General features: G+C 42.2%; 1 protein-coding gene across 1 annotated transcript in view; it reads right to left on the bottom strand.

Moving 5' to 3' along the window:
- Window positions 1-24,433, bottom strand: part of LOC123515434 (putative neural-cadherin 2) — a 367,250-nt gene that overhangs the window by 151,367 nt on the left and 191,450 nt on the right. Inside the window, exon 3 of the mRNA XM_045273998.1 lies at window positions 17,823-17,898. Coding sequence (XP_045129933.1) covers window positions 17,823-17,880 — 58 coding nt within the window. The 5' untranslated portion in view covers window positions 17,881-17,898. The remainder of the gene's footprint in view (window positions 1-17,822; window positions 17,899-24,433) is intronic.

Genomic DNA, 24,433 nt, shown 5'->3' with positions numbered 1-24,433 from the left:
ATAACACACCTGACTTTACCACATGACTACAGTAAGGAACAAATATAACCAAAGCATTTAGTTAGATCCTGAAACCTGCATTGTATTTATATCGTAAATAATGTTTCTAAATCAATATAATAACACACCTGACATTACCACGTGACTGGAGCAAGACGCGCAGACTATATGAAACTTGAAAGCGAACTTGCGATTTCTCTCTGTGCTTCTTTGACAAGCTTTCACATCATCATCCTTGGAAACCTGGCGCGTGTGGGTGCCAGTATGAGGCATTCCGCGAAGCCCGCCCAGCAGCGATACGAACCAACTATTGCGCCTGTGTAGTGGACTCAGAAAAGCTTTGCACATCGACCTGTCAAATAACTCATAAACGAAGATGACATCGATTTTAGATATAAGGTAATACGTAAAGTCAGACATTATTATTGACCGCCTAGGTAATGCCACGAACACCTGTCACATCCTGTACACGTACCTATCATTCAACTCTTCCCGATAGTATGACATAACTCATTACTCACAACTTAGCGTCTTTTACTCCCGTGAGTCCCCAACCAACCTGCCTCAGGGACGCCCATGGAGGGAGAGAGCGTCAACTATTCAGAAACTGGCCAAAGGTGGAGGAAACTTAGCTCACTTGTCGAAGATGCGTTGGTCGTTAACGAGTGTGTGGGTCTGATTGATGGTGTTATTGCCTGCTTGTGTGTGTGTGTGTGTGTGTGTGTGTGTGTGTGTGTGTGTGTGTGTGTGTGTGTGCGTGTGTGTGTGTGTGTGTGTGTGTGCGTGTTGGTTTCTTTCCTTTTCTTAGGGTTTTTTGTTATCTTTGTTTGTGCAGGTGCATTTTTACTTTCATCAGAGAGAGAGAGAGAGAGAGAGAGAGAGAGAGAGAGAGAGAGAGAGAGAGAGAGAGAGAGAGACAGACAGAGACAGACAGACAGACAGACAGACAGACAGACAGACAAAGACAGACAGACAGACAGAGACAGACAGGCGGACAGACAATATAGGGAACTTATTGCTTAAACTCTTCAAAACCTGATTCCGTTTGGAGAGAGAGAGAGAGAGAGAGAGAGAGAGAGAGAGAGAGAGAGAGAGAGAGAGAGAGAGAGAGAGTGAGTGAGTGAGTGAGATCAGGTGCTATGTAGGTAAATAAACATAGACTGACAAGAATATAATGACGTAACGAACAGTAGGCAGATCAGTCTAGTCTTGGAGGCGAACCTTCTTCCTCTTAACACGTCACAAAAAAAAAAAAATCCCATCAGCTTCTCGAGGTGGAAAATGAAGAGAAGAAGAAGAAAACAGAATCTCTTAAGAGTTCTATAGAGATTACAAATTGATTCTCCTTGTGTATCTTGAGAGCGTTTGAAACTGTTTTGGGTGAACGGTAATGCCTTTCTGATTGGTTTTGGTCTTGTAAGGCGCGGAGGTCAGGTGAGTGAGTGTTCTTGCCTGGCTTGATAGACGCGTCAAGTTATCCCAGGCAACAAAGGGGAGTGAGCGTCTCGATGGGGCAAATTCCAGGCAGTTTCGCCAAGTTGGATAGGCTTTGTGGGAGTGATTGTCGTCTCGAATAGCGCAGACACAGCAAAGTCGACGCCAGACATCGTTTTTTCTTGAGACTCCTTTGATATGTATCTCAAAGCGTGCACATTCGCAACGTACACACACACGCACACGCACACGCACACGCACACACACACTCTCTCTCTCTCTCTCTCTCTCTCTCTCTCTCTCTCTCTCTCTCTCTCTCTCTCTCTCTCTCTCTCTCTCTCTCTCTCTCTCTCTCTCTCTCTCTCTCTCACCTGTTGCCGGTAGAATACCTGAAAGCGTACGATCAAAGTGTTATATCGAGTTTGTTGATCTGTTGGAGCTGTTGTTGGGAGTTGTATGCGTTTATCTTCAGACGAAAACAACTGATCCATATCGTTCATCTCTTCACCACACCACTGCTGAGCTGAGGAAGGTATGTTTTTTTTTTGTTCTGCTTTAAGAGATGAAGAGGCGTCTATACCGCTTCTGTCTTATTGTTTCCTTATACTAAATAGGTAAACTCACATATTAGACTTCAAACTCCTATGGATTTTCACCGATAATGGAGATAAATTAAAAATACAGATCTGTCCTTGGTTCACCTACATTATGTACAAAATTTACTGCTAAGAAAAGTTTCCTCTTTGTATTATTTTTCGTATTTTCTGTTACTATTCGCTGTTCAATGTGAGTAAAGAATGTTAAGCTTTTCATTACTAGGACATATTTTTACTATGAGTTTGGGGGCATAAGAAAATTTTATTTACATTATGAAGGGTCTATGAAGGTCAGAAAATTGATGGCCACAGTCTTCACTATTTTAATCCCCACATAAGTTTCTGAAGCTGTAGAAACTCACCAAATAATAAGCAGAAAGAATATGGAAACGCGTCAAGGTACCTAAGAGATTTAAATACACATAACAAGATAGAAAAAAAAAAAAATCTGACTCGATGTATTTAAAGAGTCTGGAAATGAGAGAAAAGAAATTACGCTTCAAATGTTAGACTGGTGAAAGGAGGAGGAGAAACTGGCGAGAGGTGTGTGTAAAAAGCCTTCTTGGAACTTGCTGGAGGGTGAAAAGGAAGACGAGCGAAGGGAACCACGGAAAAAAATACCAGGAAAAGATGGTGAAGAGGAAACCTTTAAGATCTCACGGATGTTATTTTGTTTAATTCCTTTAAGGTTTACCTGGGAGATACATTTTTCCTTGCCTAATTACCCTAGTTACCTTGTGTCACCTGTGTGTGTGTGTGTGTGTGTGTGTGTGTGTGTGTGTGTGTGTGTGTGTGTGTGTGTGTGTGTGTGTGTGTGTGTGTGTGTGTACAGTGTGAGTGCAAGTATGCGTGCTTACCTCAGTTTTATTCTTATTTGAGTTATTTTTATGAGAAAGAGAGAGAGAGAGAGAGAGAGAGAGAGAGAGAGAGAGAGAGAGAGAGAGAGAGAGAGAGAGAGAGAGAGAGAGAGACAGACAGACAGACAAACAGAGACTACAACAGAGACAGAGACAGCGACAGAGACAGAGACAGCAACAGAAACAGAGACAACGACAGAGAAAAAGAAAAATAGAAAGAAAAAGAAAGCTAAAGAAAAGGAGCTCAATGTAGACAAAAAACACAAGAGATCTTTATTAATCCCAAATATAAAGGGAACGCTCGAACGTATTTGGTATTAAATTTTAGACCAGTTAACAAAGAAGAGAAATAAAGAGATGCTGAATAGAAGACTGGAGAGTAATTTTGAGGAAAGAGGTGGGGACGTGTAGCCAGCAACGTTATGAGGCGAGAGAGGAGGCGAGGGCGAGGAAGGAGGCGAGGAGGAAGGAGAGTTATATTCATGAGTGCAACTGGAGTGATTTTTTATGATTAATAATGGTGAGGCAAGGAAGAAACGAAGCAGGGGGAGGGAAGAAGTTATTTTGGTTCGTGTGTGTGTGGAGAGAGAGAGAGAGAGAGAGAGAGAGAGAGAGAGAGAGATTGATAGTGACACCGAAGTGACTCCCTCGCTCATAAGCCGTCCCGTGAAGCAGCTTTGAAATTAATGAGTGTCGGTGTACAGTCTTACCTATAGACCTAAGCGCCTTATTGTATTGTAGTGTTCATAATGTTTAAATAAAGAGAGAGAGAGAGAGAGAGAGAGAGAGAGAGAGAGAGAGAGAGAGAGAGTCAATGAACGTATATACAGATACTTTTTTTACCCTATTTGAAATGTACATCTTCGTCTTCCAAGTTATAAATGAAAGCAAAAAAGGAAACGAGTGATTTTACACGATGCAGAAATCAGGAATGGGGACACTTTTTTTTTTTTTGCTCTAATACTAAATAAAATAAAAAAGCTGTAAGAAAAATGAATGTATGTAGCGTTACCTCGATACTAAATAGTGAAACAGGCAACGAGGAGAAAATAAATAAATAAATAAATGTAGCGGAACTAACATCCGAAGAAATTGTGGAGAGTGAGAGAAAGTCAACCGCTTACGAAAAATAAAAGAAAAAAAAATCAAGTGAGAATAAAGAAATAGCAAAACTTAATAAAAGAGGAATAGGATAGTGCAAAAAAGATAACCAGGAGTAAAAAAATCGAAGAATAAAATAAGCCATAGAAAATAAAGAAAAGAGAAAACAAAAGAACTTAATAAAGAAATACAAACATGGAGGAGGCCGAGAGCATATCGTGACTAGGGAAACTAATACTTCAGAGCAAGGGAAAAAAAAATTAAAGGGTAATTGTAGAAAATAAGAAAGGGAATAAAAGATTAGAGGGGGACAAGGACTAGAGCGAGGAAAACTAGGTCTCGGAGGTGGAGTAAGAGGAAGAGGAAGAGGAAGAAGAGGAGGAGGATGAGGAGGAAGAGGAGGAGGGAGAGGTAGAGATAATTGGTGGAGTAAGAGTAAGGTTAGAGAGGAGGTGGAATAATTCTCTTTCCCCTTTACTGCAGCGCGTGCCAAGAGACTGTTTGCCTCCACACCACGGCGTAACCTTCACCACCACGCAAATCACGGCACAGGAAAACTTCACCACTTTAGTACTATTTTTTCCCTCAGCAGTGTGTGAATAGGTGTGTTGGGTGAACGAGGTGGGGTGTGAAGGATGGAGGTGTATGTATAAGAGAGAGAGAGAGAGAGAGAGAGAGAGAGAGAGAGAGAGAGAGAGAGAGAGAGAACAGTGTGTGGAGAGAGAGATGGAGGTGTTTGTAGAGAGAGAGAGAGAGAGAGAGAGAGAGAGAGAGAGAGAGAGAGAGATCAGCAGCAAACATTGTAGCACTCACGAGATAGTTTGTGATAGGGCCGATTAGCTTGATAGGAATAAATAATACGATACGAGATTTAAGTTAGGTAAAATTAATAATAAAATGTAGCTTTCCTCTTTCGTCTTCCTCCTCATTATTATTATTATTATTATTATTATTATTATTATTATTATTATTATTGTTATTGTTATTGTTACACTACTACTACTACTACCACCACCACCTTTACTATTTAAAAGTCATTTTTCCTCGCCGCCATTACTATTATCATTATTCATGGTAGAAAAGCGAGGTGCATGGATTTGACGCAGACAGACGAGGAGGAAGGAATAATGGTAAAAGTGAAGCAGCGTGGAGGCGGGAAAGGTTGCGGGGACTTGGCGAGGAAATGTGTCGGAAAATGCAGGACGTGAGAGGTTGTGACTATGATGCGAGAGGTGAATGTGAGAGCAGGAAACTGTGCCTCAGATAGAGTAATTGGGGCTTGCGCAATGTGTTGAGTGTGTGAGAGTGCAGCTTCAGATGGATGTATGCTAGAGAAGGCCTTGAGGAGTGGGAGAGGATACGTTGACGGGAGAAACTTGCTGATTTATTCTTAGTACTTGGTGAGAGGGAAGAATTAGCGGGGGAAAAAAAAATGTGATTGATTGACGAAGAGAGAGAGAAGGCTGCGAGTGTATCCAAGAAAAAAAATACAGATGCGATACATGAGATAGGAATATGAATACTGATAAACGAAAAAAAAAAAATAGATTAACACTGATTGATTGACGAAAGAGAGAGAAGGTTGCGAGTGTATCAAAAAAAAAAAACAAATATAGATAAATGAAATATGAGTATAAATAATGATAAACACAGGTGGTTCAATGTAATTAACGCCTTAAGTACCATGACGCGTTTCCATATCAATTCTGCTTGCTATTCGATGATTTTGCGCACCTTCAGAACTTATGTAGGGGGATTAGAATAGTAAAAACTGTGGCCGTTAGTCTTCTGAACTCCATAGATCCTTCCTATTGTAAATAAAATGGTCTAATCGTACAATAATCTCGAGATAAAAATATAGGGTCTTTTATGTTTGGAGGTCGCCACTAATTTCTAACCAAATTTTTCATCATTAGTTCTGTTTTTGGTGCTGAATACGAATATGACATTCATTTTCTCGAGAAATGAAAGATAGGCGTAGTGGCGGCGAGTAGAGATGAGGCACATATCTAAAAAGGTTAGGTTAGGTTAGGTTAGGTAAGGTTAGGTTAGGGTTGGGTTAGGTTAGGTTAGGTTAGGTTAGGTTAGGTTAGGTTGGGTTAGGTTGGGTTAGGTTAGGTTAGGTTAGGTTAGGTTAGGTTAGGTTAGGTTAGGTTAGGTTAGGTTAGGTTAGGTTAGGTTAGGTTAGGTTAGGTTAGGTTAGGTTAGGTAGGTTAGGTTAGGTTAGGTTAGGTTAGGTTAGGTTAGGTTAGGTTAACTCACCTCTCTTAGATAATTGTTGAAATCAACTGTAGTAGCGCGACATATCCTCAATTCGTCCTCACAGTATTTAATGCTGGAATACTCTTTTGCCCAGGAATAAATGAAGACGATGATTTTCTTCAATGGAATGGTACTGCCATCAAGCCAAGTGTTTTTTCTCACTGAAACTTTATCACGGCAAGCTCTCTTGTAACACATCCACGATACACTTTCGTTTGTCTTTTTAATTATCATTTGATGTTTCTTTTACACCTTTTCTCTTTTCTATGATATTAAAGTTCTGCAGAAATTTAACAGCGTCTTCTTCGGTCAAAATATTGGTAAATAACCACTGCAAGTTGTAGTTCACATCCATCTTGTCCACGGTCGTCTCAAACGTGCCGCGTGACACCCGACTGTGTATTGTTGCGCCCGTTAATTACTGTTGCATGAATTAATGCGCGTCGCAAGGTAGTGCGCATTAAATCCTTTTTTTGTGCAACTATCTTTCATTTATCGAGAAAATAAATGTCATATTCGTATTCAGCACCAAAAACTGTATTAATGATGAAAATTTGGTTGAAAATTAGTGGCGACCTCCAAACATAAAAGATCCAAAATATATCCTAGTATTGAAGAGGTTAAACAAAAAGAGAGAAAAAAAACAGAGAAGGTGCACTAACAGGATCCTTACTGAGAGACAGAGAGAGAGAGAGAGAGAGAGAGAGAGAGAGAGAGAGAGAGAGAGAGAGAGAGAGAGAGAGAGAGAGAGAGAGAGAGAGAAATGGGTTAAGTGTAGCATGAGAAGCAGCTCGAGTTTGTTAGCAAAGAAAAGTCCTCGAAAGGTAAAGGGCATAAATAACAAGAATAAATGAGGAAAAAAGACAGTTTTTACTTAAGAACTACAAAAAAGGAAGCCACCAAAGTAAATTCACAGCAAAAAAAAACACAGTGAACTTTTCTGCATTATATTGAAAAAAAAAAGTAATACACATCAGAGAGAGAGAGAGAGAGAGAGAGAGAGAGAAATGTACAGATATGTGTATGAATGCGTGTATAACCTCTGCAAGCACCCATAACCAACACATAGAACCTTCAAAGTAAAACTGGGGTTACAGAATATAGTAGAGGACACAGCCTGGGAAAACTGTCAATAACCTGTAGCAGAGGAGTGTGAGCGAGGCGAGGTGAGGTGTAATAAAGGCGAAGTGGGGCTTTACACGTGGGAAATGAGTTTTAAAGCTCACGCGTGTTACAGAATGCAACGTGAGCAGCCCAGTGAAGTTATCGAGATCCGCCTCACGTAAACTCGTCTCAGTGGAGTGGGTTAATCTGGGTTCCGTGTTCTATCCAGATGGGGCTTCAGAGGAACAGCTTTTTGGAGTTGGGTTAATTTTGAGGCTTTTGTAGTATCCGCTGATGAGAGGAAGAGAGAGAGAAAGAGAGAGTGTGTGTGTGTGTGTGTGTATGCGTGTCTCTCTATACAGGCTTGTCTTCAGCGTTGTTTAGTGTTGCGGTGAGAGAGAGAGAAGTCAAGGGAACAAGGCCAAAGAGATAAGAATGACTCTCGCGTGCTGATTTGTAGTGAGTAATTGTTCCGTCATCGTCGCCACATGCTTGATTGAAATAGAAGTCCATTCATATCAAGATTAACGAGTGACCGGAAGGATGTGATGATAGTGTGACTGCTTTGTATCTTGTAACTCACTCTGATTAAGTATCACGCAACCAGCATTCGCGTGAACCGGTTAATTAAGCAGTGCACGGGAACGCTTTCGTGATTATGTAATTCAATAAGGTCACACACACACACACACACACACACACACACACACACACACACACACACACACACACACACACACACACACACACACACACACACACACACACACACACGCATTTCTTTGATGAATTTTGAATTTTATCACAAAACAGTACTCGCTTTTATTTCATCTGATTTCAATACCTGCGTGTGTTGGATACAATGTTTACACCTGGTGGTTATTATCTTCCCATTTCTTCACATTCATAAAGCTCTCAGTGTTGCGTGGGATAGGTATTTTCATTAGAGTGGTTATTGGTGGTTACTTAGCTCCAGTACAGGGACACTTCTTTTATATTGATGTTTGGTTACAATTAGACGATTTTATTGACATTAGGAAAAGTCTATGGAGGTCAGAAGATTAATAGCCAGAGTCTTCACTATTTTAATCCTCCACTTCAGCTGTATAAAATCACCAAATAGTAAGCAGAGTGAATATAAAAAATGCGTAATAGCAGTGAAGGGGTTAATCCATTACACAATGAAACAATTAAACAGTAAAGATTTAAACAATTTTCTGATGGTCTTTGTGTAAGTAAATGGAAGGAACTCGGTAAAGATCTTGCCAAATAATGTATTTGGCTTTTCTTTCTTCTAAATTCCACAGCGCTGAACAAATTTCTTTCCACCCGGCGGAGCTGCGGCTGGAGACTGTTGTAGCTGAGCAGGAAAGACGCTACACGATAACGCTCTCTCTCAGAATTGCGTTGCGATGCCAGTGTTTATATTTATTGACGTGGTTTTCACACATTGCACATTTTCTCCCGATGAAAGTAACCATTATACGTTTGATAAAATGATTCCTTAAAACTGTTGCGGAAAAAAATATCAAATATCCTGTAATCCTTTGAGTACAATGACGCGTTTCCATATTCATTCTCATTATTTGGTGATTTTATACAGCTTTAGAAACTCATGTGGGGATTAAAATAGAGAGGATTCTGGCCATTAATCTTCTGACCTCCATAGACCCTTCCTAATGTCAATAAGATGGTCTTATGGTATACAAGAATCTCAAGCTATGAATATATCCCTGTATTGAAGAGATTAAAATAGTGAAGACTGTGGCCATTAGTCTTCTGACCTTCATAGACCGTTTCTTATGTCAATAAAATGGTCTATTCGTAAACAAATCTTAAAGTTAAAATGTGTCTCAGGATTGAAAAGGTTAAGCATTTAGTGATAAAAGAGAAGTGTTGATCTCTCGCCTGAATTGCTCGTTGCTGAAAGATCAAATATTCACAGAAGTAATTAGTGACGTGGCTAATTAACAAGGATGTTTCCAAGACAACCCAAGATACTAGTATTTATGACTAATACTAACAAGCGCGTGTCGAAAGGTAATCCAATAAATCTTTGACTCTAATGACCGGCTGACGTTATTCGAGTTAGGATATCATTACTCTACCATCAAGTGTCTGAGATGGCATATGAAAATTTTAATTAATGTAAGAACATAAACATAAGAAAAGAGGGAATTTTCAAGAGGCTGTCAAGCTTACACGGGGCAGTCCCTCTATGCGCAAAGCTACCTAATTCCATCTCTCATCCCCATCCAAGAATTTATCAGATCCACTTTTTTTTATGTTATGGCCTATATGTGGGAAGCACTGTTCAGCTTCCGCCCATTATAGTAGCGCAAGCAATTTCATATATAGTGGTACCCATATTAAGGCTCATATCATCCCTCAAGCGCATCTTCGGTGTAACCATCTAGAACCTGGGTATCAAGGTGACATGTAGGTAACTCTAAACCACTCGACTAATGGTATAGCTTCTTAGCGTTATGCGGTGGGACTCGAACCTACACATGGACGTCTACCCGATCCCACGCTCACCACCTTATCCACTATGCCGCCACCTCTTTTAAAGCTCCTTATTGAGTCAGCACTAACAGCATGACCACTGAGTCCGTTCCACTATTTGATATGCCACGACAATTCATTTTATTTCTATTCTCTTTATCCATTCATCCTTCTTATAAGCTATTCTGCCTATATGTTTTATGAGAAAGAGACTGTCATCCCGTGAAGTGACATGTATACAGCTATTTACTGTATACCGCTGCTGTAGTCACTTTAATGAGGTGCTCTGTTGCTGGGAGAGGCTTGTTTTATGACTATATTTCCAGGAAGGCACGTCATTTTCAGCCTTCAACTCTTATAAAATTTTCTCCTCTCTACTCTCACTTGTCATTCTCTTCTTCCTCCTCCTCCTCCTCCTCCTCCTCCTCGTCGTCGTCGTCTCCGTCTTCCTCTTCTTCATTTGTATTAGTGTGCGTTTTTCTCCCTTCCTCTCTCACTTGTCCTCCTCCTCCTCCTCCTCCTCCTCCTCCTCCTCCTCCTCCTCCTCCTCCTCCTCCTCCTCTTCCTCTTCCTCCTCCTCCTCCTTTTTTTTCCTCTTCTCCATTTGTATTAGTTTGCCCATCTGTGTGTCTGTGTGTCTGTGTGTCTGATTATCTGTTTGTCATCCTGTTTTCTTTCCCGTTGTGTGTATTTGTATGTTTCCCTTTGTACTTGTGACGTTTTGTGCTTGTTTGCTTTATTAAGAGAGAGAGAGAGAGAGAGAGAGAGAGAGAGAGAGAGAGAGAGAGAGAGGGGTAGACACAAGGTAATTAGGTCTGTTTATCTTTCTCTCTCTCTCTCTCTCTCTCTCTCTCTCTCTCTCTCTCTCTCTCTCTCTCTCTCGCTCTCTCTCTCTCTCTCGGATTTATTTTGTCCACCCCTAAGAAGCGTAAAAGAAAATGGATCTTACTACAGAAAACAGACATGGAAGGGTAGCTTACTTATTTTCAGGGTTCCTCAAACACAAGTCAACATAGAAGTTAGCGAGTATCCTAGTTCATCTAACCTAATACTACAAAAAACCTGATATTTCCTGATATTATCCAGAAATGTGGTAAGCCTATAGAAAACTAAAATAGGCCTATACAACAAATTCAGGTGGAAATTCATGGCTCTCACGTATTTTGGATAGGAATATTTCATGGCCTTAAAATTTTCCCGAGATATAGTTTTGGTAATCACTTTCTGTAATTGTTCATAGTTACTTGATTGGGTGAGAGGTGAGAGAAGCCTCTGATTTACTGAATTACTGAAGGGGACAACAATCGGTCAATAGGTGAGAGAAAGTATGAGTATATTACATGAAGGGGGAAATCAGTATTAATGTGCCAGTATGATTTATTTTAGCCATTATCTTTGCAAATGGTAAGAAATAAATGACAGTGGACAGGAGGATCGATGTTTTGAGACGACTGAAATATAAGAAGTAGTAATTAAATAGAGAGTTTCATTTACACATCGATTTTGTTAGAGGGAAATTTGCACAATAGCCGAGAAAATTGATACATACGACACCAGCGAGACATTACAGAGGTTATATGACTGCCGGGGTTTAATATCACATCTCTGGTAGCATCATATCGCACCCCAGCGTCCTGACTACTGCAGAAGGTGTGAGCTCAATGGCTTGGAAGCTTTTGCCTCACCTTCCCTTACTGTAGCCATTGTAGAGATTCCGTCACAGTACTGCGGCTGCATCAAGAAAATTGGCTTGTGTGTGTGTGTGTGTGTGTGTGTGTGTGTGTGTGTGTGTGTGTGTCCGGTTGCCTTCGTGACTGCGTGGGTCGTTTGCTGGTGGAAGGAAATAGGAACGGGTTGGAGGCAGTCGACTGAGTGTAGACAGGCTGGCCAAGGCTGCCAATATATCGAATGAGATCACTGACGGACTGAGGTTATTGAAGTGCGTGAGTGCGTGAGGAAAACGGAAGCAGCAGCCTGGAGGGTGAGGTGAGGTAAGGTAAGGGTGAAGTGAGGCGAGACGGAGTGGGGGGGGCTGTTACCGCCTCATCACCTGCTCTGCGAGGAATTAGGCGTACCTGCAACAGGCACCTGAAGAGAGAGTTAATTAGCAGAGCACTCAGAAGTCCCTATTAACTTCCGACACAAGGTTGGGCTGAATTGAGCTTGAGAGAAACTAGTGAATCGCAGGAGAGGAAGAGGAGGAGCAGGAAAAGGATCGAGGAGGAGGAGAAGGTGGAGGAGGCTGCCGCTGTGTTAGATAAGAGAAACTAGTGAATCGCATGAGGAGGAGGAGGAGGAAAAGGAGGAAGGGGAGGAGGAGGAGGAGCAGAAAAAATTATCGAGAAGGTGAAGAAGGAGGAGGAGGCTGCCGCTGTGGTGGGTGAGAGAATCTAGTGAATCGCAAGTGGAGGAGGAGGAGGAAAAAATGGAAGAGGAGGAGGCTGTCGCTGTTGTGGGTGTGGTGCGAACACACAAGGAGTCCCTGCAGTGGAGGGAAAGGATAGAAGGAAGCGCCCTTGGTTGCAACTCGTTCCAGGTCCTGTTGACGTCAATAGCCTTGTAGGGACGTGCTTGGGGAGGGAATAGGGATAAGGGGTGTTGTATATTGACAGCCGGGGGGGGGGAGAGGAAACCCTTCAGATTTTGCAGCCCTTCTGAAGTTCTCCTCTCTATTCTCCCTCTCGTTTCTGCAGTCGTGTTTCTCTCACTTTCATCTTTGTCCCTGTCCGTGAGGCTCTGCGTGTCTGTCCGTCTGTGTGTCCACTTGCCTGCCTGTTTGCCTTTTTCTGTGTGCGTACGTTTGTGTCTTTCTGTATATGACTCTTTCATTACTCAATCAATCTGGTTTTTTTTATCGATTTGTTTTATTTGTCATCTCTCTCTCTCTCTCTCTCTCTCTCTCTCTCTCTCTCTCTCTCTCTCTCTCTCTCTCTCTCTCTCTCATCCAATATAAATAAAAAGGAAAATATGGTGAACACACTACAAACTGCAGCGAATTTCCATTTATGGCCCACGAACTCGTCACGCGGGGAAAGTTTGTGTATTTCTCCGGGAATGTATGTCTGTGTGTCTGTCCTCAACTCCCGGAATGAGACGCGGAGAATGGCTTGTTATGTGAGGTGTCGTGAAGTGTTGCTCATTTAGATACAGTTGTTGAGGTGACAGCGAATAGTCATTCAGTCCACCAGCTGTCAATGTTGATGATGGTGATGTTAATAATGTTTTGGTTTTCTTTATATATTTTTTCCGAGTCTCTTTGTGTGTTTTTGTGCGTTTTATGTTTGAGTGTGTATGTGTGTGTGTGTTTGTTTGAGTTGGATGTCGTATGTAATTTTCCACCTGTCTCGTTACGCGACGGTTTTGATGTGATTATTAACCTGATCATCTTAATTTGCTTGGTGATTCATTCCTCCAACTTACACTCTCTTTTCCTCCTCAATTCACATCTTTATCTCGTAATTTTCCACTTTTCATTCCCTGCATAGTTTTACGTCCGCCATACCTCCCTTCCTCTGTTCTTCCACCTTCCACCACCTTCTCTTCCTTTAGGTTTTACAATTTCCCATCCCGTCTTTCAATCTCTCCTCCCACCCTCTCCGTTCTCCCATTTCCTTACATTACAGCTCCCAATTTTGCCATCATTTTCTTGCTCATCCTTCTCCTCATGTTCCCAATCTCCTCGTCATTCGCTCCCTCTTGCTTCCTCTCTCCCCTTTCCTTTCTTCCTCTTCTCTCACCTCGCTCTTTCCCTCATAGTCTCCCCTCCTGCTCTTATTCCTGCTCCTCCTCCTCCTTCTCCTGCTCTTCCGCCTCCAGCTCCTCCTCCCGTCTCTTCTCTCTCTTCCTACTACCCGCAGGAACTAAGGCGAGTGGCACCTCCTTTGTTTGCAAGTTGTAATTAGTAGTTACTGTAGCGGCTGTGGAACAATGGAGTGAGTGAACTACGGCCAGGAAAACAGGGAAGGGGTGAAAAGGGAAATGAGAAAGGTAAAGTGATGAGAGAGAGAGAGAGAGAGAGAGAGAGAGAGAGAGAGAGAGAGAGAGAGAGAGAGAGAGAGAGTGTAATATTAGCCACTTTCTTACTCAGATTTGATTTCCATTCCGATTTTTTATTAGTAATTGAAATTTTGCTCAGTCTTGTCACTAATTGGAGATTTTGCAGTTAATATGTCGAGTCTCAGGTAGAAGATCAGGTAACGTTTATGCATCTCTCTCTCTCTCTCTCTCTCTCTCTCTCTCTCTCTCTCTCTCTCTCTCTCTCTCTCTCTCTCTCTCTCTCTCTCTCTCTCTCTCTCTCTCTCTCTCTCACGCGGCGATCCATCATCTTTACTTTAATCTAACATGTTGTGTGAGAGAAGAAAACTCGTTATCTCAAACTAATTATCCTTCCCACCTTCATTTGACGTGAGTTTTATAGATAACCCCCGCCCTTCATCCTGGGCTGTGTGTCACTTCCAGACCCTTATTCAGAAACGCTTTACTCTGCCATCACGACTAATTTTTAAGGCCACAGAGATGATTAGCATGGTTTTCAAGAGTGATTCTCCAGTTAATAATGTAGAAATCTTGTCACTCTGCCTCTAGAACCGTGAAAAAAACACCTTAAAATAATGGTGCCAATTTAAATAAAGCCTTTTTGAAATAGTGGATGTGAAGCACAGAGGGGTTTGAGAATTCCAGCCTAAGTCCCTCCACCGAGACCTTCCCAGTTCTTAATTACCTAACGACACCCTCCCCACGCCCCGCTGCCCGTGACTCTCTGCCCCCGTCATTCATCTCTGGGCGACACGCGACTCATGCATATGCAGATGGTGGCGTGGAAGGTAATTTCAGTTTAGTCGGAAGTCACCCACCACCTCCTCCTCATCGTACAGAAAATATTGAGTTGATTTTAGGATCTTGAGTGACGAGTGACTGTTCTATTCTCTCTCTCTCTCTCTCTCTCTCTCTCTCTCTCTCTCTCTCTCTCTCTGGGTACAGAAAATATTATGAGTTGATTATAAGATCTTGTGAGTGACAAGTAACTGCCCCCCCCCTCTCCTTCTCTCTCTCTGTCTCTCTCTCTCTGCTGGTGTAAGGGTTGTGGTAGGCGAGTGGCAGTGTATTGGCGTGCTGTCACTGGCGCGTGGAAGGCAAAGCTGTTTTGGCCACGGGGTGATCGGCGCCTCGGCTCCCCAGGGAGTTTGGGGGGATGGATGGGGCGGCGCTGCGACTGTTAGTGTTCAGGCCGCGTGGTTTGGTAACGTGTTGTTTCCTTTAATTTCCCATTTTGGAGTTTCAGCTGCGTGCCTTTCGTTTTCTCTCTCTCTCTCTCTCTCTCTCTCTCTCTCTCTCTCTCTCTCTCTTGGTTTATGATTTCTATTCTCAGTCATGCGTCGGGCCAGTCAATCATTCTGTCAGTGGATCGGTCTTTCATCGTCACTTTTCACTCAGAATTCAATAAACGGATGCATTTTCGTGTGTAGGTGACAGTCTTCATTTACATGTTTTTATATGCATAAGCTTTCTCTCTCTCTCTCTCTCTCTCTCTCTCTCTCTCTCTCTCTCTCTCTCTCTCTCTCTCTCTCTCTCTCTCTCTCTCTCTCTCTCTCTCTCTCTCTCTCTCTCTCTCTCTCTCTCTCTCTCTCTCTCTCTCTCATTCTCTCTCATTCTCTCTCACTTTTCAATCCCTTTTAAGTATCTCTTGTTTTCTCTCCCTCCTCGAACAAAGACCCGTGGACAAAGAGCAACACCTGGGACTCCTGACCAGCACGTACGTCAAGAGGGTCGTGGCACACACACACAAACACACACACACACACACACACACACACACACACACACACTCACACACACAGGAAGAGAATGGAAGGTGAATATTTTCTTTTTCTCTCTGGCTTCTGGACGCGTGAGTGTGTCTGTGCCGGTGTGTCTTGTTCAAAGGGACGTCACTGTCACTTCACACGGTTCCTCTGATTGTTTCTGCTCGATATGGTGGAGGTGGCTGCTTCCTATCTACCTTGGTCTCCCCCGCCTCACCCCCTTTTCTTTTTTTTTCTCTTTCTTAATGTTTTTTTTTTTTTTGTGTGTGTGTGTTTGTGTCTGTGTGCTTGTTCCTGTTTGTATTTTTTTCTCTCTATGTCTCTGTCTGTCTTTGTCTGTCTCTGTCTGTGTATGTCTCTCTCTCTCTCTCTCTCTCTCTCTCTCTCTCTCTCTCTCTCTCTCTCTCTCTCTCTCTCTCTCTCTCTCTCTCTCTCTCTCTCTCTCTCTCTCTCTCTCTCTCTCTCTCTCTCTCTCTCTCTCTCTCTCTCTCTCTCTCTCTCTCTCTCTCTCTCACACACACACACACACACACAGTACGCACTTTCGTGTGTAGTACTGACGTGCGTGTTTGCGTGTTTGCGTGCACATACGTGAGCAAGCGTGTAATCTCGCAGTTGTAAAATTTTTGCCTGAAGAGTTTATATGTTCACGAAGATCACTGTAAATCTTTCTCGCCTTCACATTTTTCCAGGTACGAATCTTTGTTAGCGGATTGCGAAAATGTCCTCCTGGATTCTAACTTAAGCTTGCAGTTCTTATCTATACACATTTTTTATATATAGTTCTTCTGCGTCACCTTGGTTGTGCAAGATGGCAAGGGGGGGGAGTGAATAACAGCACTCAACCACCCTCATCGGGACCATTCAGACAGGAAACATTTAGTGGGAAGCCATCTCCTCTTAGCTCGTCTGCAGAGGAATCAAGGTCAGGGGTGAGCTGTCTGCTGTGCATGTGATGGGTTATTCTTTTATCACAAACCGAGTCACGGAAATCTCATAAGTCACATAAAGATAGCGGTGGTGGAATGATCCTTTTCATCCTCTTGGCATGCTTGACTGTGCATGTTGGCTCTCCTGACAGTCGCGACCTGGTAGTGTGTGTGTTACCAGGTCTGGGAGGAAGTAATTGCCTCGGACGAATTGCTGGGAAACTATTGGCGTGCAGATTGGATACCGTTTACAGACTACATCGTGGGTTTGCCTAATAAGAGAGCATGATATTGTTCTGGCAAAACCCTGCTATTTGTATCAGCTTTATACATGAGCCTTATGGATATATGAGAATAAAGCACGAGTATTCTGGCGGAAAGATGACGGATATGAGGAGCGAGGAAGAAGAGGCAGACCAGGATTAAATTGGAAAGATTTTATAAAGAATGATGAGCGACAGACAAGATTGGTCGAGGATGCGGCGTTTGATCGGGAGCAGTGGAAGCAGTTGGTAAGAAAGTGATGCATATGAAAATGGTAAAAGCTAGCACACAAGGAAGTTATGGTCTGTTGCCCTTGATGTGTAGGTTCACGTTTCTCATGACCGCTTAGCTTCCTCGTGACAGCATCTCATCTCACGGAATACATCTCGATTTTTCACTGACCTCACTCTGGTTCCCTGTAGTATTCTTTCCCGTTTCAATACTGACGGATTATTACTGCTTCCTCCTCCAACATTTTACTTTCATTCTTTATTATACTGCACCTCTCCCATCTCTCCATCCATTCCCCACTCGCAGGTCTTTGCCTTTCCTCATCTCATCTTCCTAACATCCTCCTTTGTCCTTTAATTCCCCAATCGTTCTTCTTTCCACTTTCCCTTGCTTCACACTCTCTTATTACCTACCTTTGTCCCTTCACACCTTACCGTTCCATCTGCAACCTCGAAGCCTCAACCCTTTGTATTGCCAAGAGCAGTTCACTTCACACACTAACGAATCCTGATTAACATGGACTAACTCGAGAAATTAACACAGGTAATTCAGAAACACGCCCAGTAACTCCATACACAGAAAATACACAGGAAATACACATGAACTGACGACAAAATAGTGGCTTACAAAGTGAATCCCCTGTAACACCATGACCTCGATTCTTTCCATCACTCACCGCTGTCACTCCATCACTCACTCCTCTCCCTGCTCTCCCGCCTCTTCCTGTTCCACACTTACCGTTAGTTAGCTGCTCGCCAAGGGGAATCAGCAACGGCATCAGCACGTTGGCCGCCATCTCCCCGGAGTCGACGAGCTGCAATGAGACAGGAACACCGTGAGCTTTGTTTCAAGGGAGACTAGAGCTTTGGGACTCGCTCGGACTGTAGTGGGAGAAAGTTGTAGGAGGAGGAAACTTTAATGTCTCTTAATGTTGTTGTTTTTAACTTCCAAAGGAGTTTAATTGTCGAGGGATTTTAAGCAATGGTGTGATTACTAAGGTGTTTTTTTTTTGTTTGTACTGTATGTGTGTGTGTGTGTGTGTGTGTGTGTGTGTGTGTGTGTGTGTGTGTGTGTGTGTGTGTGTGTGTGTGTGTGTGTGTGTGTGTGTTTATGTATATTTCAAATTCAATTAATCAGCTCTTTTATCTTCATACAACCAGACCACCATTATTGGACTCAGTTTGTCTTGAAAGTTTTTCCGATCTTTTTCAGTTTTCTTCCAATAACTACACTTACATTTATCACTTCCAACTTCACCGGAACACACTCGCTTCGTGTTTCAAGCAGACCAACACGCCGAGGTTTGTTAAGAAAAATTTATCCTGATAACCTGGATATTGGAGGACTCAAAGCAGGTTTAAGCAGATTTCCTCGTGTTTAGCTGAACCATTAAAAAGAATTAGCGTCTCCATGTCACCGTTTTTTTTTTTTCTTTGCTTTTCTGAAATGTGTGAGTCATAACATTCATATTCAATGAAATGAAAACCTCATCAAGTTTTGGTGCGATGACAAAGTGCAAATGCGAGGAATTTATAAAACCTGCAAATATTGACATGATTGAAGAAGAGGAAAAAATTCAGAAATGGAAAATAAATTAGAGGAAAAAAAAAAGTTGAACCGGAAAAAAAGCGTAAAGAAAGATGTGCTGGAAATGACATAATTAAATGTTTGTTATATGAGCAACAGAATTCTATGAGAAAAAAAAGGGGTTGTAAAAATGGATGACATCTCTCATTGGTTTTAAAAGTTTCCTCAAAAAAAGATAATAATGGCAGACTTTGAACTGGATGTGAGTGAGAGTTTTATGTAGCGGTTCAGAAGTGATGCTGCTGCTCACTGTGAGGGTCTGTTAATGATTACATCTCTCTCTCTCTCTCTCTCTCTCTCTCTCTCTCTCTCTCTCTCTCTCTCTCTCTCTCTCTCTCTCTCTCTCTCTCTCTCTCTCTCTCTCTCTCTCTCTCTCTCTCTCTCTCTCTCTCTCTCTCTCTCTCTCTCTCTCTCTCTCTCTCTCTCTCACACACACACACACACACACACACACACACACACACACACACACACACACACACACACACACACACACACACACACACACACACACACACACACACACACCATAGTGCTCCAGAGAGCAGATGACATCCACGACCTAGCATGGACAGTGTTTCAATTCCATATGATAAAAGTTACTAGCAAAACTTCCAGCCATTTTTAGCACACCAATACTTCTTTCCCAAAAATTACACAAATAGTTTCTTATGTCTCAAATCAAGAGACACAAGAGAGAAGCGTCATAGTACTGCTCATATGCACATTATATATAATCTAATAATGCAGTAACAAATTATTCATGGAAGACCACTGGACATAATCTCCTTCAGCTTCTTAGCGTCACTGGCTGATAAGAAAGTAATAGGATGACAAAAGTTGAAATGATAATTCATAGGGAATTACACGAGACTCTTTAGTGGAATCAGCCTGGAATATTCATTGCTATTAAGGACGCGTGTCATATTAACATATTCTTTACATAATGTTTGGATAACATTTTTATCGCCTTAGGCTTTTTGTCTATCAATAATGTATCTTCTTTTAAGAGGAAGGTATTGAGTCATTTGTTCTCTAATTTTGGCTGACGCTTTTCTTCTTTGTAGAGAGCCAGCACTCAAGTGAGCCTTTTTTTTTTTTTTTTTTTTCCTTGGCTGGCCCTCTTCACTACATAAGAAAAAATCAATGGTCATTAACAAAGTGACTGTCGCACTGAGAGAAATCAAAGTGCAGTGTTTCGCCAGAAGAAAAGATTGATGCAACGTAAACTTGTGTATTCTGAAGCAGAAAAGTTAAGTATTGTCGATAGCCTCCAGTCTCGCACACTGAGTCTTTTCAAACTTCACACCGCAACACTTTCCATTACCTCTGTACGTTTTGCGCTGCAGTTATTTCGTTAATAGATTGCATCCATTAGACAGCACTGAAAACACCACGCACTAACAGACGCTGCAGCAGGAACAAGTAGTCCCCTGATTGCTGCCTCGGGTATGCGGAGAACAATAATAAGAAAAAAGTAAGAGATATGAGCGAGGTGTGTTTCCTGCGGTGCAATGCATGGCTGGGTGTGCCTTTAGTGGTGCTTGTATGAAAGTGAACCACAAAATCACGGTACTTAGTCCACAAGTTAAGGGCTAAATCAAGGCAGTATCCTGCAGGAGATCTCAGTTTCCATCCGAGTAGATATTTCTAAGTGATTCTCCGTATCAATTTACTTTGCCCAACTTAATAATTTCACTACTAAATATTTGTCTTCCATGATCAATTACCGCCTTTCAGACACTTATTTTGTACTAAAGCATGTTGCACACTCTTGTCGCCTAGAAAATACAAAACTATTCTTTTTTATCCTACCTTTATTCTGTATGTCGCTGCAAATTGTCTTTCCATATTTCTGAATATTACTAAAATGCAACGATAGAGGCAAAGTAGTTAACTCATGGCATTTCCTTTTATAGTTATTTTTAGTACAAGTTTAATATTTACGTAGTGAGACTTAACAGGATAATTCCAATGAAATAAGTATCATTAGTGGCGAAAGACTTAAGGAGCAAGACAGGGAGCACAACGGGAAAAGAAACGAAGGACAAGTCTCCCTCCTTTCCAGTCACCGCGGTGGGACATTAACTCTTCCCAAACTCCAGTAATTAATATACCAACCCCAGGTAATCTCCCAGCCTTTTTGCTGCACCTGTGAAGAATGGACTCTCCGGGCCAGGGGGGACTCAGTGTGCTTCAGTGTGGTTGCGCAAACATGGGTGCAAGGTGGAAATTGTTCATACGTTGTCTTGTTCAGCTGTTCACCGACATACTGTACTACTATCGTCCTATGCTTAGTTCATTCGCTTTAAGATGACTTTCTCTCTCTCTCTCTCTCTCTCTCTCTCTCTCTCTCTCTCTCTCTCTCTCTCTCTCTCTCTCTCTCTCTCTCTCTCTCTCTCTCTCTCTCTCTCTCTCTCTCTCTCTCAAAAGATAGGAAAGCTTAACGAGACACTCAAGAAGGAAAACTATATCCTATTAAGAGTTATATAAGTTTTCTTCCAGAGAATAAATAATTATAAAATGTAACGATAAAATAGAAAAAAATATATGTAAAAGTAAAAATAGTAAGAAAATATGGTTTTAACTCGAAATTTGGGCCTGTTTACGTGTTGGATTCTCACTAATGATTCACCGTCTGCCTTTTCTTACGTCCATCCTTCATTAGGCTGCCGGTGATCCTGTCCAGATATGAGCAGTCGTTTCTTCTTCACATTATTCTATTATCATAGCAGAAATAAAGCCAATAAATAGCAAAATGACACTAATGATGACAGGGACGTTGCTGGTTGTGTTTACGGTGACTAAAGCCGCATTTCTCGCTCTTCAGCCAGTCAGTGTCTTGTAAGGCGTCGTGTGAAGGGAAACACTCGCGAGGCAGACCTTTTATCGTGTACAAAGTTTTGCCCGTGAGACTTTGTATGAGCGCAGGAGAAAAAAATTACAGAAGCGAAACTTTGTTCACATTAAGGCTTAGCATCCTAAAGTGTTTTTCTCCCCCTAAGCACGTGAACACACACACACACACACACACACACACACACACACACACACACACACACACACACACACACACACACACACACACACACACACACACACGCACACACACTGGCTTCACAAGCCAGAGGACCGGGGTTCGATTCCCCGGCCGGGTGGAGATATTTGGGTGTGTCTCCTTTCACGTGTAGCCCCTGTTCACCTAGCAGTGAGTAGGTACGGGATATAAATCGAGGAGTTGTGACCTTGTTGTCCCGGTGTGTGGTGTGTGCCTGGTCTCAGACCTATCCCAAGATCGGAAATAATGAGCTCTGAGCTCGTTCCGTAGGGTAACGTCTGGCTGTCTCGTCAGAGACTGCAGCAGATCAAACAGTGAATTACACACACACACACACACACACACACACACACACACACACACACACACACACACACACACACACACACACACACCATCTTATATCTTGTAATGAAGCACAATAATCGAGGCAAGGAGGAACGAAAACTCGAAAATAGCAAGCAATAGAGAATCCTGAAAAGTGGCGCTGTTTTCCAGCTAAGGATTTTCTTTTTTACTTTTTATTTTTGCTGTTCACCGCTTGAATTTTGCAGTAATTCCTACCTGCGTACCTGCCGGGCTCGGAATATCATGCTATCCTCCCTTCCCTCACCGGCGACTCCAGCGAACACCTGCGGGAACACTGGGGACGGTGCTCGGAATCAAGTTCTCAGAGATAAGGCGAGAACAAGGATTATTGATGCGTGTGTGTCTCAATCTCTCCCTCTTCTCCTGCCAGATTAATGGTGGCTGCGAGCGGATGTGGCAGTGGCTTAGCGGCTTGTCGTCTGTCGCAGAAGTCTCGCTGTGGTCGCTGTTGCATGCATAGGACAGGCTTGGGACAGATTGTGGCTTATGGAGTTGCACATAGAGACAGGTTTGGGACAGATTGTGTTTGTTAGAGGGCTTGCATACACCTAGACAGATTTAGAACAGGTTGTGGAGTTTAGAAAGTTGCATAAATTGAGACTTAAATACAATAGAATATGTTGTTCAGTAAGCTTTATACATTGGGACATATATTTGGACATTGTTTTTCCTAGGAATTGGAATAAAATGTGTTTAGGAAGCTGCATCAATCGAGACAAAAAACGATACGAAAACGAGGACAGAATGTGATGACCAATAAAGCTACTTAAGAGATAGAATTAGTAGAGTGTGATATCCGGGAAACTGCACAAATTGAGACCGACTTAGAACATAATAAGACCGTTAGAAAACTACATAAGCTAGGACAGAATTAATCCCTTCAGAACCATGACGCATTTTCATATTCATTCTTCTTACTATTTGGCGATTCTATACAGCTCCAGGAACTTATTTAGGGATTAGAATAGTGAAGATTGGCCATTTATTTTCTGACCTCCACAAACCCTTCCTAATGCCAATAAAATAGTCTAATCACACCCAAAACTCATAGTAAAAATGCATATCAGTACTGAAGAGGTTAAAACTTATAGATTATCATTGACAGAAGACTGAATATTCACAAAGCAGCATGTTAGACCAAATGAGAAGAGTGTCATATTCAGAAACTCACACACATTGGGCCATAACTGTGATACGAGGCGGTGCTTAGGAGAGTTGCATTAGACAGAACTAGGACAACCTGTTATGTGTAGGCAAGTGTGCGCAAGGGGCGGAACTGGAGCAGGGCGCGGTGTCTAGTCTAAACAATCGTATACATCGTGGTAGAAGTGGAGCAGCTCGGCTTTTTATGTTTCAAGACTCTTAATTTATTCGTTTGTTCCTTGATATCTCAATTTTGCCGTGATCTATTACAGCACTGTTTCTTGCTCCATATTCACCTGTTGTTTCGTTTGTTAATAATGATAATGATGGTAATGATAATAGTAACAAGAGAGGACAATTAAAATTATGTATATTGGTAAAAGGAGGAGGAGAAGGAGTAGGAGGAAGAGGACGATGATGACGAAGAAGAAAAGAAGAAGAAGAAGAAGAAGAAGAAAAGAAAAAAAGAAAAAGAAAAGACGAAGAAGAAGGAAGAATGAAAGAAATATAAACAAAACCAAAAACAGAGAAAGATTACATAAGAAAAAGACGAAGACGAGGTTAAAGAGAAAGACTAGGAATAAAGCAACGCCTCGTGGGAATAAGAGAAGGAAGAAGACGGAACAGGACAAAAAGAAAAAGAAAATACCATGATACTTCACTCCAACTTCCCAAAACTCACGGCGGCTAAATGATATGGACGCTACAGATAAACAGAGACACGAGAGATTAATGAGTTGTCCCCTGCAGTTCCCGGCGCCATTATAGCCACAATTGAAGGCCTGAGGAGAAGAGGGCGCTGTGGAGGGACGCTGGGATCTCTAGGGACTTCATTTTTTACACCACGGATCCATCTCGAGAGGCGGAAAACCGAAATAGGATCACGTTTCGAGAGGTTCCAGAGGTTAGGGTTAGTTTTAAGAAGATCCGTTTTGAAGCTGGAATAAGAAATAGTGTTGGAGGGAAAAGTATCTTCATCTCCTCGTGGGACTGGTGAAAGATGGGCTGGTGTGGGGAGGTGGGGGAAGGTGTGCCGTGGGAGTAGGGAGGGTGAGGGGGTGTTGCGTGTGTCTTCTGTTGTGGAGTTATTGGTGTTGTGATGATGTGTCGTGTTTATGGTGTACAGTGTCAACGTGGTGTTTCTGGTTTTCATCTACTCTCCTTGTTTTGTTTTGTTTTTCCTTCCTTCCTT

Source organism: Portunus trituberculatus, chromosome 39 (assembly GCF_017591435.1).
Source record: "Portunus trituberculatus isolate SZX2019 chromosome 39, ASM1759143v1, whole genome shotgun sequence".
In the NCBI taxonomy this organism is placed as follows: Eukaryota; Metazoa; Arthropoda; class Malacostraca; order Decapoda; family Portunidae; genus Portunus; species Portunus trituberculatus.
Note: the sequence above shows the minus strand (reverse complement) of the source record. Positions and strands in the feature narration are given on the sequence as shown.